Source organism: Somniosus microcephalus, chromosome 2 (genome assembly GCF_052327205.1).
Source record: "Somniosus microcephalus isolate GS21.2 chromosome 2, FLI_Smic_1.0, whole genome shotgun sequence".
Classification (NCBI taxonomy): Eukaryota; Metazoa; Chordata; class Chondrichthyes; order Squaliformes; family Somniosidae; genus Somniosus; species Somniosus microcephalus.
In genome coordinates, this window is record NC_140988.1 from 61,329,715 (window position 1) to 61,345,335 (window position 15,621).

Genomic DNA, 15,621 nt, shown 5'->3' on the forward strand with positions numbered 1-15,621 from the left:
AGTAACAAGAGAAATGTAATTGCTTGCATTTACTTTCCCTTTAAGAGCAAATTAAAAATATCTAACTATGGAATTGTTTCGACATTCACAGTAAACAACAACTTGCATTTATATTGTGCCTTTAACAGATAAAATGGCCCAAAGCACTTCACGGAGGCATAAGAAGAAAATTGCTTGCTTACCTTCTAGAATTCTATTTGATTACGTATTTTAAAAGGAGTAAAACATTTTCATGAGCTGTAATGCAGATATACGATTTCTAAAATTAATCTCAAATTGAAAGGAAATTTCCTACATACCTGAGACTTTCTGAATAACTTCATTGACCTCCTTCATGAAAACTTTCTGTACAAAGACTAGTTGATTTAAAAGATCTGTTGTCAAGTTGTGCTCAAAGGAACCAACCTATAAACAAACAATGAGCATCATTACAGTGAAAGGAAGCTTTTCATATTCATCATTTTCTATGTAACTTACTAGTCTGATGTCAACAGCATTTTCTAACCACAACTGTACCTCAGCAACACAGCGCAAATAGTTTCCCTGCAGGTAGTTGCCTTGTTTCAATGGGAGCTCGTCTGCATTCCAGGATTTGTCTGGGTAACTCTCGTGCTCCTCCATGATGTATTCTCCGGACATGGTGACTTGTGGTAGGTTAAGGCTGGCTGATGGAGGTAAAGCTGCCATATCAACAGGTGTCACTTTGGACTGGAAGCGCAGTCTGTGATTTGGAAGCTCAAATGTGAACCTAGTTTGGGCTCCTAATGATTGGAAAAACACATTTATTAACAGGATTTCTGTATTGGTGTCAATCACAGCATGTAACTAACTATTCCTGATAGTTACATAGAGTTCACTGAAAATCACATGGAAAGATTAGAGGACAACATTTTTCCATTTAGAGAACATTCAGGGCCACAGCCACCTTCATAGCAGTTGCCACAGGTAACCACAAACCCTTCCATGCATCTGCTTCTCATTCCTCAACTCATACAACTTCTGACTGAGCTTCAACCATAATCACTCGGCAGCAACAGAAAGAAAACGACAATAGAGAGGCAGAGTTATCCCAGCCTCAATAATAAAAATGAAGAGAGTATTAACTCCATGGTATCACAATAGTTAAGGGAGCCTTTTACTCACATTACAGCAATTGGGACAGCCTTAAACAATTAATAGCATTTCCATCCTTTCTCTCACTGCGGAAGGACAGGGAGCAGTTCTGAATTCCAGCAGCACAGTGAGGCAGCCTGGGGAATGAGCAGCAACATCTGCGGGTGGGGTGTGGTGAGCAACTGGGTGTGTAGGACAGGCATACAGACAGATGGCTTTTGGCTCTCTCTCTTCCCAGTTACTTTTTCATCCCCATTCAAAAAATTGGTAAGTATAAGAATGGGAGACAGGCAGGATGGGAAGAGTGACACAGGTCTGTGACTTTATCGAATGTGCGGGTATTACCATGTAAATATAGGATTTTGAATGGGCAAGTCCATTAATAAAAATTTGACATTGGCAGTGGGGCTGGCAATGTCCTATTAACAAGATTAAGTGCAAGACAAAAACATTTGCTAAACATAAACATCTACAATGAATGTACTGCACTAGGGACTGAATCTAAAAGTAAGAGTTTTTCACATACAGTAGTTGCTTCCAGTAAAATTCGCATGGACTAATTCCAACAAAATACTAGTTTTATAGGCTGATTTGGTTTTTTGTTTTGAATTACTTTTAACTTTTATAGTACAGAAGAAACCTATTAAGAGGAGGAAAGCAAAGGGCGACTTGAAACACCGCATGCTCCACCTGATTATTTATATTTTATTAAAAATGAGTAACTCATCGTCTAACTAAACAACAGAAAGTAGCTCTACTTAAACGGCTCATTTTCCTTCTCATACAACAACTTGCTTTTATATAGCTCTTTAAACATCCCACGGGGCTTCACAGGAGCGTAATCAGATAAAAACTAGACATCAAGCTGAAGGAGGAGATATTAGGACAGGTGACTAAAAGCTTGGTCAAAGGTTTTCAGGATGTTCTTAGAGGAGAGGTGGAGAGGTTTCGGGAGGGAAGTTCAGAGCTTGGGGCCTACACAGCTGATGGTACAGCTGTCAATGGTGGGGCAAAGGAAGTGGGGGATTTGCAGGAGGCCAGAGTTGGAGCAAAGCAGAGTTCTTGGAGGGTTGTAGGAGGTTACAGAGATTGGCTGGGGTGAGGCCATGGAGGGATTTGAACATGAGAATTTTAAAATCGAGGCGTTGGTGGACCAGGAGCCAATGTCGGGTCAGAGAGCACAGGGGTGATGGGTGAGCAGGACTTGGTGTGGGTTAGGATACAGCCAGCAGTGTTCTGGATGAGCTCAAGTTTATGGAGGGTGGAAGATGGGACGCCAGCCTAGAGCATTGGAATAGTCGAGTCTGGAGATAACAAAAGTATGGATGAGGGTTTCAGTAGCCAATGGGCTGAGACAGTGGCCAGGGAGGGGAAAGGAATCGGTGACTAGGGAATGGAGTTTGTGGTAGGAGCCAAAGACATCGGCCTTCCTAAAATTGCAGCTCATCCAGAACTGATGTTGGACAAGCAGTCTGACAACACAGAGACGAGGAAGGGTCTAGAGAAGTGTTGGTGAGGTAGAGCTGGGTGTCATCAGCATACATGTGGAAACTGATGATGTCGCCAATAGGCAGCATGTAGATGAGAACTAGGAAGGGACCAACCAAGGATAGATTCTTGGGGGACTCCAGGGATAACTGGGGCTGGGAAGAGAAGTCATTGCTGGGGATTCTCTGGCTACAACTGGATAGGAAAGAGTGGAATCAAACAAGGGCAGTCCCACTTAGCGAGACAACGGAGTGGAGACTCCGTGGTTAACTAAGGAAGTAAAGGATGGTATCAAATTGAAAGACAAAATTAAAAGCTCTATATCTGAACGCACGCAGCCTTCATAACAAGATAGAGGAGTTGACAGCACAAATAGAAATAAATGGGTATGATCTGATAGCCATTAGAGAGATGTGGTTGCAAGGTGACCAAGGCTGGGAACTGAATATTATGGGGTATTTGCCATTTCGTAAGGATAGGCAGAAAGGAAAAGGAGGTGGTGTAGCTCTGTTAATAAGGGATGAGATCAGTGCAGTAAGGAGAAATGATCTTGGTTCGGAAGATGAAGACATAGAATCAGTTTGGGTGGAGATAAAAAATAATAAGGGTAAAAAGTCTCTGGTGGGAGTGGTCTTCAGGCCCCCAAACAGTAGCCACACTGTAGGACAGAGAGTAAATCAAGAATTAATAGAGGCTTTTAAGAAAGGTATGGGCAAAATCATGGGAGATTTTAATCTTCATATTGATTGAACAAAGCAAATTGGCAAAGGTAGACTTGAGGAGGAGTCTTTAGAGTGTATACGGGATGGTTTCTTGGAACAATATGTTGTGGAACCAACCAGGGAGAAGGCTATTTTAGATCTAGTAATGTGTAACGAGGCTGGATTAATTAATGATCTGGAAGTGAAGGATCCTCTTGGGAAGAGTGATCATAGCATGGTAAAATTTCAAATTCAGTTTGAGGGTGAGAAAACTTGGTCTGAAACTAGTGTCCTGAACTTAAACAAAGGTAATTAGAAAGGTATGAAGGCAGACTTGGTTAAAGTGGACTGGGAAAATATATTACAGGGTAAGACTAGAAAAGCAGTGGCAAACATTTAAGGAGACATAACTCTCAGCAAAGATATATTCCAGTGAGAAAGATTCTAAGAGAAGGATGAACCATCCGTGGCTAACTAAGGAAGTAAAGGATGGTATCAAATTGAAAACAAAAGCATACAATGTTGCAAAGAATAGTGGAAGGCCAGAGGATTGGGAAATTTTTTAAAACCATCAAAGGACGACTAAAAAAATGATAAAGAGAGAGAAGATAGCTTATGAGAGTAAGCTAGCAAGAAATATAAAAACAGACAGTAAGAGCTTCTACAGGTATATAAAAAGGAAGAGAGTAGCTAAAGTAAACGTTGGTCCCCTAGAGGATGAGTCTGGGGAATTAATAATGGGAAACAGTGGAGACTTTGAACAAATATTTTGCATCGGTCTTCACGGTAGAAGACACTAAAAGCATCCCAATAATGGATAATCAAGGGGCTATTGGGGTGGGGGGGGGGGAACTTAAAATAATCACTATCACTAGAGAGAAAGTACTAGGCAAACTAATGGGACTAAAGGTGGACAAGTCCCCTGGACCCGATGGCCTGCATCCTAGAGTCTCAAAAGAGGTGGCTGCAGAGATAGTGGATGCATTGGTTGTAATCTACCAAAATTCCTTGGATTCTGGAGAGGTCCCAGGGGACTGGAAAACCGCAAATGTAACACCCCTATTTAAGAAAGGAGGGAGACAGAAAGCAGGCAACTATCGACCAGTTAGCCTAACATCAGTCATTGGGAAAATGCTGGAGTCCATCATTCAGGAAGTGGTAGCAGGACATTTAGAAAATCATATTATAGTCAAGCAGTGTCAGCATGGTTTTATGAAAGGGAAATCATGTTTGACAAATTTGCTGGAGTTCTTTGAGGATGTAAGGAGCAGGGTGGATAAAGGGGAACCAGTAGATGTCGTGTATTAGGATTTCCAGAAGGCATTTGATAAGGTGCCACATAAAAGGTTACTACACAAGATAAGAGCTCACAGGGTTGGTGGTAATATATTAGCATGGATAGAGGATTGGCTAACTAACAGAAAATATTTTTTAAATGGTTAATTTTCCCTCCAAGGACCCCTGCTATTTTCAATCACTGCCCTCATCCCAAGCTACTATGGAGACAACCCGCTCCACATTTAATTGGATTTCTGGACCAACCTGGCTGAGAATATATATCATTCTTTTCAAAATTAGATAGGTGGGACAATATTTTGCACTGAAATTATTTCCAACAGTTTTCATTCTACTTGTGTCTTGAATATTAGATGGTTGGAAAACATCCTTGAAAAAAAATCATAGACTGGGTGATACTGTACTTTCAACTCTACAAATTATATTTAAAACCAAACTTATGTAAAACCTCTTCTGTCTGTCAGCTGCAGAGTCTGATGTAAAATCTGTTCGGGCAGTCTGAACCCAATCCCTACTGAAATCTACAGCTCAGAACGGTCCACAATTTGGCAAATAAAAAACACCCCCCCATCAAACTCAGAAGCCATACTGATGGCTACCAAGGGAATAGGAAATGACAAAATCATGCTGGTGGAGAGGGTTAAGACGTACTCGTGGGACACAGTAGAGGATGCTTTACTCTGCTCAGCCTCTGTTGTATGATACTGATTCTGGGTGCCAGAAGTCAAAAAGTATTTCATTCTCCAGCATTGGCATCCCTCACCGTGAAAAAAAAGTCAGCAAATAATAGAAACAGAGACAATTTTTTATGTAAGGTGTTGGGAGTGTTAGAACATATTGAGATAACATTTGCACTGAATAAGTAGGGCTCATTTCATTGAAACCTTCCAAGCATAATTCCAAAAGGATGGCTAGTTATTGTGTCACTTTGGTTAGGACCATTTATCCGATAATTACTGACTCTTCTCATGTAAATTGCTGCTCTACTTTTCAACCAGGCTCATTTACAGAAAACAATTTTCAATGGCAGTAGTAGCACTACATTTAAATAGCAGGAGGTCCAAAACATACTGTGAAATAAACACCTAGTTCTTTTTGTTTACGAAAATGAAATCAAAAATAGCACCATGAAGTAAAATTTTAAACCCTGAAATTGTAAGTTTAGAATTGTTGAAAATGTCAGAGTTTTATTTATTCCAGTGACAAAAATGACGACTAATTTTACAAAATTAAACGTTAAAAAAATCAAAATGACTTACAATTTCCACACATTTAATGGAAAATATTTAAAATTCCAATACAGTGACCGTAACCATTTACCTTCATCAAAATTAGCAGATTTGCGTACCAATGTGTACTTTTTAAAGTGCCAGAAGTTGTTTCATAAATAACTTTTATACATTAGTACCTGTCATTCCATGGCTTTTCATCCTGCCCATTTTGTATTCTGCTTTAAGAGATGGCAGTAGTGCTGCACCAATGGTAATACCATCCAACAAGGCACTAAATTTAAGTACAATTGGCTTCTTCTCCAAACCCTCTGGCAGCTGAGGAAATTCATTTGTTTCAACAGGAGTTTGATTGACACTTGAAACAGGCCTCTCAGAGAGCTGCGGAGTAGAAACATCCTCCTTTGGCGTTGGTATACTATATGAAACAAAGAAAATAATATTTGAATCTTGTCCAACTACACCCCCAAATTTCCCCTCCTTTAAAAGTAGTAAAATTATGAATAATATAATTCTCATGAATGGAAGTCTATCTTTCTTTCTCCTAGCTCAGGAACACAGACCTATTGTAACAATCACATCGCCACCTCATCAGAGATCAGCTCGCTCAGGACAGACTATTATTGGATCTTCCTGATATGTCAGGCTCAGTGCTACAGCAAGTGGAACATGAACCCAGAGTCACCAGGGATCATGAGCTTATTTTATAGTCATAGGGGGAGAAATTGGGTTGAGCCGCAAACGGGGCGCTAAGCTCGCCTGGGCGCCAGACTTTGCGCTGCAATCGGAGCAGCAGCGATCGCCGGAAATTCAGCTTGAGCGCCCCAAGAGGGACACGGGGCGAGGCTCGAGGCGCTCCGCGTCCCTCTTAGGGCGCTGAAACTGAATATCGCAGTGCCACATACCACAGCGCCACACGCTGCAGCATGGCGCGCTGCGGTACTGCAGGCCTTCCTCCCATTCTTAAAGGGGAGGGGCCTGCACCAGCGCGATGAGCGATCGCGAGTGCCGGCAAAAGAGCCCGGCACCGAGGAGAAGTGCTGGGCTCTCGGAAAACAGCCGGCAATGCCGCGGGGGGAGAACAGGAGGCCGGGGACGGAGGTGCTGGCAGGCGGCCGCCGAAAAAAAAACGGCCGCCCCGCACCTCCACCTTAATTTGCGCCACTGCCGCCACAGGTAGGCCCCGTGAACCGGGCGCGATTAGCGAGCGGCACTACAGAGGCAGTCGCTGCCAAATATCGCGATCGGGGCGGTAGCGGGGCGCTGCGCACACCGATGACGTCATTGGTGGCGGCGCAGCACAACAGGCTAACGCCGCCATTAGCGCCCCAGCTAAATATCGCGGGAGGCGTGGCCAGTGGCGCGAAAGCCACTGAGTGCCATCTTTAGGCGCTAACTGGTGGCGCAGCCCACCGAATTTCTCCCCCATAGAGTTTTACAGCACAGAAAGAGGCCCTTCAGCCCATCGTGTCCACACCGGCCATCAAGCCCTGTCTATTCTAATCCCATTTTCCAGCACTTGGTCTGTAGCCTTGTATGCTATGGCGTTTCAAGTGCTCATCTAAATGCTTCTTGAATGTTGTGAGGGTTCCTGCCTCTACCACCCTTTCAGGCAGGGAGTTCCAGATTCCAACCACCCTTTGGGTGAAAAAGTTTTTCCTCAAATCCCCTTTAAACCTCCTGCCCCTTACCTTGAAACTATGCCCCCTGGTTATTGACCCCTCTACTAAGGGGAAAAGTTCCTTTCTATCTACCCTATCTATGCCCCTCAGAATTTTGTACACCTCGATCAGGTATCCCCTCAGCCTTCTCTGCTCTAAGGAAAACAACCCCAGACAGTCCAGTTTCTCTTTCATAGCTGAAGCGCTCCAGCCCAGGTAACATCCTGGTGAATCTCCTCTGCACCTTCTCCAAAGCAATCACATCCTTCCTATAGTGTGGCGACCAGAACTGCACACAGTATTCCAGCTGTGGCCTAACTAGCGTTTTGTACAGCTCCATCAAAACCTCCCTGCTCTTGTATTCCATGCCTCGGCTAATGAAGGCAAGTATCCCATATGCCTTTTTAACCGCCTTATCTACCTATCCTGTTGCCTTCAGGGATCTATGTGCATGCACACCAAGGTCCCTCTGATCCTCTGTCCTTCTTAGGATCCTACCATTCATTGTGTATTCCCTTGCCTTGTTTGTCCTCCCAAAATGCATCACCTCACACTTTTCAGGGTTAAATTCCATTTGCCACTGTTCTGCCCATCTAACCATCCCATCTATATCGTCCTGTAGCCTGAGGCTTCCCTCCTCACTATTTACCACTCCACCAATTTTCGTGTCATCTGCTTACTGATCATACCTCCTACATTCATATCCAAATCATTAATGTACTACAAACAGCAAAGGACCCAGCACCGATCCCTGCGGTACACCACTGGACATAGGCTTCCAGTCACAAAAACAACCTTCAACCATCACCCTCTGCCTCCTGCCACTAAGCCAATTTTAGATTCAATGCCCTAGAAATTGGGTATAGCCCCGCTTGAGGCGTTAGAACTGGCGCTGCGCAAAGTTTATAGCCAGACGAAACTTATCGCTGCCTGGCGAGATATTGGGTTGCATCGCCCCCAAAGGGGATTGAGGCGCGAACTCAGACGTTGCACGGGGCTCCTAAGGCGCAAAAGTTCAGGCGCTACCCAATATCGGCGCGGACGGGCGCAGCGCAGGTGATCTCAATTACCGGAAACCACGAGACTTCCAGGCGCCGGCCGGCTCTTAAAGGGGTGGGTCAGTCAGCCTGAGCTGCCACACTCAACGCCCTGTAGGCCTCAGAATCGGCGCTCGCCCTTCTCTGGCGCAAGAAACTTGGTGAGGATGGAGAAGGTGAGACAGAGAGCAGAGCGCTTCAGCACTGAGGCTCTGGACCAGTTGGTGTCTGCAGTTGAGCGCCGTCGAGATGTTCTGTATCCTGACAATGGCAAGAGGCCGAATCAAAAGGCTTACCAGCGATCTTCGAGGGAGGTTTCTCAGAGGGTCAACTCCAACAGCATGGCGACCAGGACCCCTGTTCAGTGCAGGTAGAAATTCAACAACCTCACTCAGGTCGTTAGGGTGAGTGTTGGTTATGCAAACTTCTGATTCCCTCCATCTGCACCTAACTTCGAGGACCCTGTTGCCATGATGCCCCAATGGCCATCTGTCAGCGAGCACCCATGGCCCTTTCTGGGCACACACATGGACATTTCACTCAAGGCCACATGTAAGGGCCCTTGCACCATGGGGGGCATGAGATTATCTCTCAAGGCCTCATGTAAGGGCTCTTGCACCATGGGGGGCATGAGATGATCTCTCAAGGCATCATGTAAGGGCTCTTGCACCATGGGGGGCATGAGATGATCTCTCAAGGCATCATGTTACAGAACTTCCCCTTCTTTCCCCTGCAGTCCAAGCTGGCGACGATGCGAAAGGAGCAGCGTCGAACCGGTGGCGGACCTCCACAAGTGGTCACTCTCACGGATCTCGAGGAGAGAGTGCACCAGATTCTTGGAGGACGTCTGTCTGGTCCTGTTACCACTGCAGCTGCCGACCCCATTCTCGACAGCGAGGGTAAGGCTCTCACCTTTTGCAGCTGTCTCCTTCCACTTGGTCCCCCCGCCAGCATGCTTCCTCAGTGTGCAGCCATGTCAGAGCCTTGCCGCAATCTGCCATGTCTTTCCGCCAACCTGTCCTTTTGCTAAAGCCACTCTTCCACCTCCCTGCTTTCAGATGATGCATCACCAACTGGAGCTCCACGCCCTGTAGCTGCCAGTGCCAGTGCCTCCGGAGGCGAGGATCAGGAGGAAGCCGGACCATCCGTTCCAATCTCAGGGGAGCATACACATGTACAGACTGGGGATAGTAGTTCCCTGGAGGGGAGGGGGGGGGGCTCTGAGGATCAGGCAGTTGCCGGACCAAGCGGCATGCAGCAATGCAAGGGGGGTAGGCAAGTTCGGCCACCGTCTCCCCGGAGGGCAAGGCAGGCAGTGATGACTGCTGCACAGAGTGCAGAGGAGGTGCGTCGCCTGGCTGAAATGAGCACCCAGGCCCGGCTCAGGCACACTGAGCTGATGGCTGCAGTGGGGAGGATGCCTCAGTCAATAGATACACTGGCAAAGAGTGTGTTGGACTTCGGGGCAACAATGGAGAGGTCTGTCGAGGGCTTCGGGCCAACAATGGAGAGGACTGTCCAGGGCTTCGGGGCAACAATGGAGAGGTCTGTCGAGGGCTTTGGGCCAACAATGGAGAGGACGGTCCAGGGCTTCGAGGCCGCTATGGAAAGGACTGTTCAGGGCTTCGGACAATCCCTGGAAAGGTCTGTCAAGGGCTTGTCCGAGGCAGTGGAGCGGTCAGCACCGGCCTTGTCCGAAGCAATGGAAAGAACTGTCCAGGGCTTCTCCGAAGCACTGGCACCTGGCTCACAGGTCCTCACTGCTGCCACGCAGTTACTTGCCGGCCTCGTCCACACCCAGATTGAGGCAACACGAACTCTCCATCTGCAGCCACCCTATCTGCATCAGCTAGGATCACCCCGGGCCCTTCCAGTCCCATACAAGGCCAGGAATCAGTGGAGCATGCGATTGTGGCGGATGAGCCAAGCCGGTCCCCTCAGAGAGCCAGTGTGTCGTCCGACAATGGTGCAGGTGTCCGCTCTCGGCAGGTGACCATTCCACATGCCAGCGCTGGCACGTCTGCAGTGCAGCTGCCACCACCTGCAGGGCACACTGCTTCCAGCCATGCTCAGATCAAGCATCCTGCGTCCGCACCCTCCAAGCCCAGAGGTCGGCCAGGCCGTCCCTCAGGGGCTTCTGCGCTTCCAGACAGTCAGCAGGCGTCCCCCAGCCTTCACCCCGCCACTGGGGTTCAATTACGTAGGAGCAGCAGGGAGGGAAGGGGCCAAGCGCGAAAGAGAAGTCGTTCTCCATCGAGGGGCCAGCAGTAGAGGGAGGTGCCGAGACGTTTCTTTGGCCAAAATCAAGGAGACCCTCACCTGTTGGAATTGTTGGAAATAGTTTGTTTAGTTTGGCGGCTTTGCCGAAGAGTTAACTGTTATTTTGTTAGTTATGGTTTCTGTTGACATGACGTTGTTTTGCTGTAATGAAAGACTTTTGTGACAATAAAGAGAAGTTTAAATGTGCTATGGTGTACGTGACTAATTACAGTGATGCTGGCCTTCAGAGGCTTTCAAACATCCAAAGTGCGCAGCAGTTAAGACACTCATCATTCCGCCAGAGGGGCCTCGATACGAGTCCTCATGAGCCTGTGACGGATGGCCCTTCCACTTTCAGGAGCCCTTTCATCTTCCTCCTCCTCCTCCTCCGCATGCTCCTCCTCCTCCTCCTCCTCCTCCACCTGCTTCACCAGGGTCAGAGGGAAGGTGATGAATTGACGACTTCGCCTATAAAGGGCAGCTGTAACTTGCCGGATGCAGCAGTGGACCGCAACCTGAGAGATATTCGCGATGTCCCCAATGGCTCACTGAAAGGATCCGTTGCCATAAAAATTGAGGCCAACAGTCAGTTTAGCGGCCACCGACAGAGAGGTCATGCACCGTAGACGCGGCTGCAGATCCTCAGCAAGCAGGTGGCACAGCTCAGTAACAACGTCCATCCCGAATCGGAGCCTTCGCACACACTGCTCCTCCGACATGTCAGGTATGACACCTGCTGCCTAAAGACCCTCGCAGCATACCCTCGGATTGGCCGACCTCCATTGCCCCTCCTCCTTCTGGCCAATCCCGGCCCTCTCTCCCGCCGTCTCTCTGCCCCTTCATAGTGTTCGGCCATGAGGCCGTCGCCCTCCAAAGCATCTCCCATTCCGATGCCAGTTGGTCAAAAGGCTGTTAGGTCTAGTGCTCCAACTGCTCCGGACAGGTTTGAGGGTCCCAAGTACTCTAATGCTAAATTCCAAAAACTCTGCTCCACAGTAGCTCACCAACTCTCTCCACCAACGATCGCAATGAACAGGCCAAGTGGCTGAAGCTTCTATACTAGAGCTGTCCCCTTTAAATAGCGCCCCCCGACTCCGAGAAGGGCCTGCTAACGCTCCTTCGAACTGTCACTAATAGCGCTAGGCGTAAAGGCTCCGGGCGCCACCCAATATCCACTCAGGCGCCCCTAAAAGGCGTTGCACAATGAAATGACGTCATGATCTGCTTGCTCGAGCGGGCGCGCGCAAACACTTAGCGCAGGCGTTAAATGTATAGTCAATATGGGAGTTGTCGCTATCTTCATTGCACCCGCCCCAACATTAGGTTACACCCCAATTCTCGGTCTCTTTAGGCGCTAACCGCTGGCACAAACAACCGAATTTCGAGGCCAATGTGCCAAATTGCCCTGGATCCCACAGGCTCTTGCCTTCTTGACCAGTCTCCCAGTCTTTTGAACTAGAAGTTTTACTTTCATCATTCTAACATCGAGTTAAGAAAAACAGGAATGCTTGTTGAAGCACCAACAAGCAATACAATGTTGTGGAGGAGTGCAGATTCAAGCTTTCACTATGCTAAACCCAGATGTATGTTTGTGGGGAAGTACTGAGTGAAGGTCAGGTGGTTTCACACAAGGAAAGAAAAAAAATCAGGTAATCTCAGGTGATGTGAGAACATAAGAACATAAGAGATAGGAGCAGGAGTAGGCCATTTGGACCTTCGAGCCTGTTCCTCCATTCAATTAAGATCAGGCTCATCTTCCACCTCATCTCCACTTTCCTGCACTATCCCCATATTCCTTCATTCCCTTAATATTCAAAGATCTATCGATCTCTGTCTTGAATATACTCAACGACTGAGCCTCCACAGTCCTCTGGGGTAGAGAATTCCAAAGATTCACCACCCTCTGAGTGAAGAAATTCCTCCTTATCTCAGTCCTAAATGTCTAACCCCTTATTCTGAGACTGTGACCCCTGGTTCTAGACTCCCCAGCCAGGGGAAACATCCTCCCTGCATCTACCCTGTCAAGCTCTGTAAGAATTTTGTATGTTTCAATGAGATCACCTCTCATTCTTCTAAACTTCAGAGAATATAGGCCTAGTCTACTCAATCTCTCCTCATAGGACAATCCCCCCAATCCCAGGAACCAGTCTGGTGAACCTTCGTTGCACTCCCTCTATGGCAAGTATATCCTTCCTTAGTTAAGGAGACCAAAATTGTACACAATACTCCAGGTGTAGTCTCGCCAGGGCCCTATATAATGGCAGTGAGACGTCTTTACTCTTATACTCAAATCCTCTTGTAATAAAGACCAACATACCATTTTGCTTTCCTAATCGCTTGCTGTACCTGCATGTTAATTTTCAGTGATTCGTGTACAAGGCCACCCAGGTCCCTCTGAAGACCAGCATTTCCCAATCTCACCATTTAAAAAATACTCTGCTTTTCCATTTTTGCTACCAAAGTTGGTAACATCACATTTATCTACATTATATTCCATTTGTCATGTTCCTGCCTACTCACTTAGCCTGTCTATATCCCCTTGAAGGCTCCTTGCATCCTCCTCACAACTTACATTCCCACCCAGCTTTGTATAGGCATAGAATATAAGAGCAGGGAGGTTATGATAGAGCTGTATAAAACGTTATGTTAGGCCACAGCTGGAATACTGTGTGCAGTTCTGGTCGCCACACTATAGGAAGGATGTGATTGCATTGGGGAGGGTGTAGAGGAGATTCACCAGGATGTTACCTGGGCTGGAGCGCTTCAGCTATGAAGAGAGACTGAACAGGCTGGGGTTGTTTTCCTTGGAGCAGAGAAGGCTGAGGGGGGACCTGATTGAGGTGTACAATATTATGAGGGGCATAGATAGGGTAGATAGAAAGGAACTTTTTCCCTTAGTAGAGGGGTCAATAACAAGGGGGCATAGATTCAAGGTAAGGGGCAGGAGGTTTAGAGGGGATTTGAGGAAGAACTTTTTCACCCAGAGGGTGGTTGGAATCTGGAACTCACTGCCTGAAAGGGTGGTAGAGGCAGGAACCCTCACAACATTCAAGAAGCATTTGGATGAGCACTTGAAATGCCATAGCATACAAGGCTACGGACCAAATGCTGGAAAATGGGATTAGATTAGATAGGGCCTGATGGCCGGCGCGGACGCGATGGGCCGAAGGGCCTCTTTCCGTGCTGTATGACTCTATGGCCTAGAAATTGGGTATAGCCCCGCTTGGGGCGTTAGAATTGGCGCAGCGCAAAGTTTATAGCCAGACGCAACTTATCGCCACCTGGCGCGATATTGGGTTGCATCGCCCCCAAAGGTGATTGAGGCGCGAATTCAGGCGTTACACGGGGCTCCTAAGGCGCTAAACTTCCGGCGCAACCCAATATTGGAGCGGATGGGCGCTGCGCAGGTGCTCTCAATTACCGATGACCACGAGACTTCCAGGCGCCGGCCAGCTCTTAAAGGGGTGGGTCAGTCAGCTTCAGCATCCACACTCTGCGCCTTGCAGGCCTCAGAATCGGCGCAGGCCCTTCTCTGGCGCTAAAAACTTGGACCAGGTGGAGAAGGTGAGACAGAGAGCAGAACGCTTCACCAATGAGGCTCTGGAGCAATTGGTGGCCGCAGTGGAGCGCCGGCGAGATGTTCTCTACCGACGAGCTTGGAGGGATGTATGCCAGAGAGTCAACTCCAGCAACATGGTGACCAGGAGCCCTGTCCAATGCAGAAAGAAATTCAACGACCTCACTCGGGTCGTGAGGGTGAGTGTTGTTTCTGCAAACTTCTGCATCCCTTCATTTGCACCTGACTTTATGGCTACAGGGTGGGCTGTGCCCCATTGGCCATCTGCCAGCAAGCACCCATGGCCCTTTCTGGGCACACACATGCACATTTGACTCAAGGCGTCATGTAAGGGCTCTTGCACCATGGGGGGCATGAGATGATCACTCAGGGCATCATGTCACATAACTTCCCCTCCTTTCCCCTGCAGTCCAAGCTGGCGAGGATTGGCAAAGACCAGCTTCGCACCAGTGGAGGACCTCCACAAGTGGTCACTCTCACAGATCTCGAGGAGAGAGTCCACCAGATTCTTGGAGGACGTCTGAGTGGTCCTGTAACCACTGCAGATGCCGACCACATTGTCGACAGCGATGGTAAGGTTCTCACCTTTTACAACTGTCTCCTTCCACTTGTTCCCCCCGCCAGCATGCTTTCTCACTGTGGACCCATGTCATAGCCTTGCCGCAATCTGGCATCCCTTGCTGCCCAGCTGTCCTTTTGCTAAAGCCACTCTTCCACCTCCCTGCTTTCAGATGCTGCATCACCAGCTCGGGAGCCAGGCCCTCAAGCTGCCAGTGCCAGTGCCTCCGAAGGCTCAATGAGAAAATTACTGTCCAACAGAAGGTCAGGAACTCTCTCCAGCAACGATCAGAATGGCCAGCCCAAATGGCTGCAGCTTTTATACTAGTGCTGTCCCCTTTAAATAGCGCCCCCCGAGTCCGAGAAGGGCCTGGGAACGCTCCATCCAACTGTCACTAATAGCGCCAGGCAGAAAGGTTGTGGGCGCCACCGAATATCCGGTCCGGGGCGCCAAAAAGGCGTTGCACACTGAAATGACGTCATGATCTGCCTGCGCCCGCGGGCGCACGCAAAGAGTTATCGCCGGCGCTAAAAGGATACTCAATATGGGAGGTGGCGCTATATTCACTGCGCCCGCCCGAAAATTGGCTAACGCCCCAATTCTCGGGCTCTTTAGGCGCTAATCGCTGGCGCTACCAACCGAATTTCTAGGCCTATGTATCATCAGCAAACTTGGATATATTACATTTCATCCAAATCATT

General features: G+C 47.9%; 1 protein-coding gene across 10 annotated transcripts in view; it reads right to left on the reverse strand.

Annotated features, from left to right (window-relative positions):
• bltp1 (bridge-like lipid transfer protein family member 1) overlaps nt 1-15,621 on the reverse strand; it is a 567,108-nt gene that overhangs the window by 187,486 nt on the left and 364,001 nt on the right. For all 10 annotated transcript variants that reach the window (XM_086009761.1, XM_086009749.1, XM_086009753.1 and 7 more), the window contains 3 exons: nt 6,007-6,245; nt 517-761; nt 300-405 (listed from right to left, as the gene is read on the reverse strand). In XM_086009761.1, the coding sequence (XP_085865887.1) occupies nt 300-405; nt 517-761; nt 6,007-6,245 (590 nt within the window). The remainder of the gene's footprint in view (nt 1-299; nt 406-516; nt 762-6,006; nt 6,246-15,621) is intronic.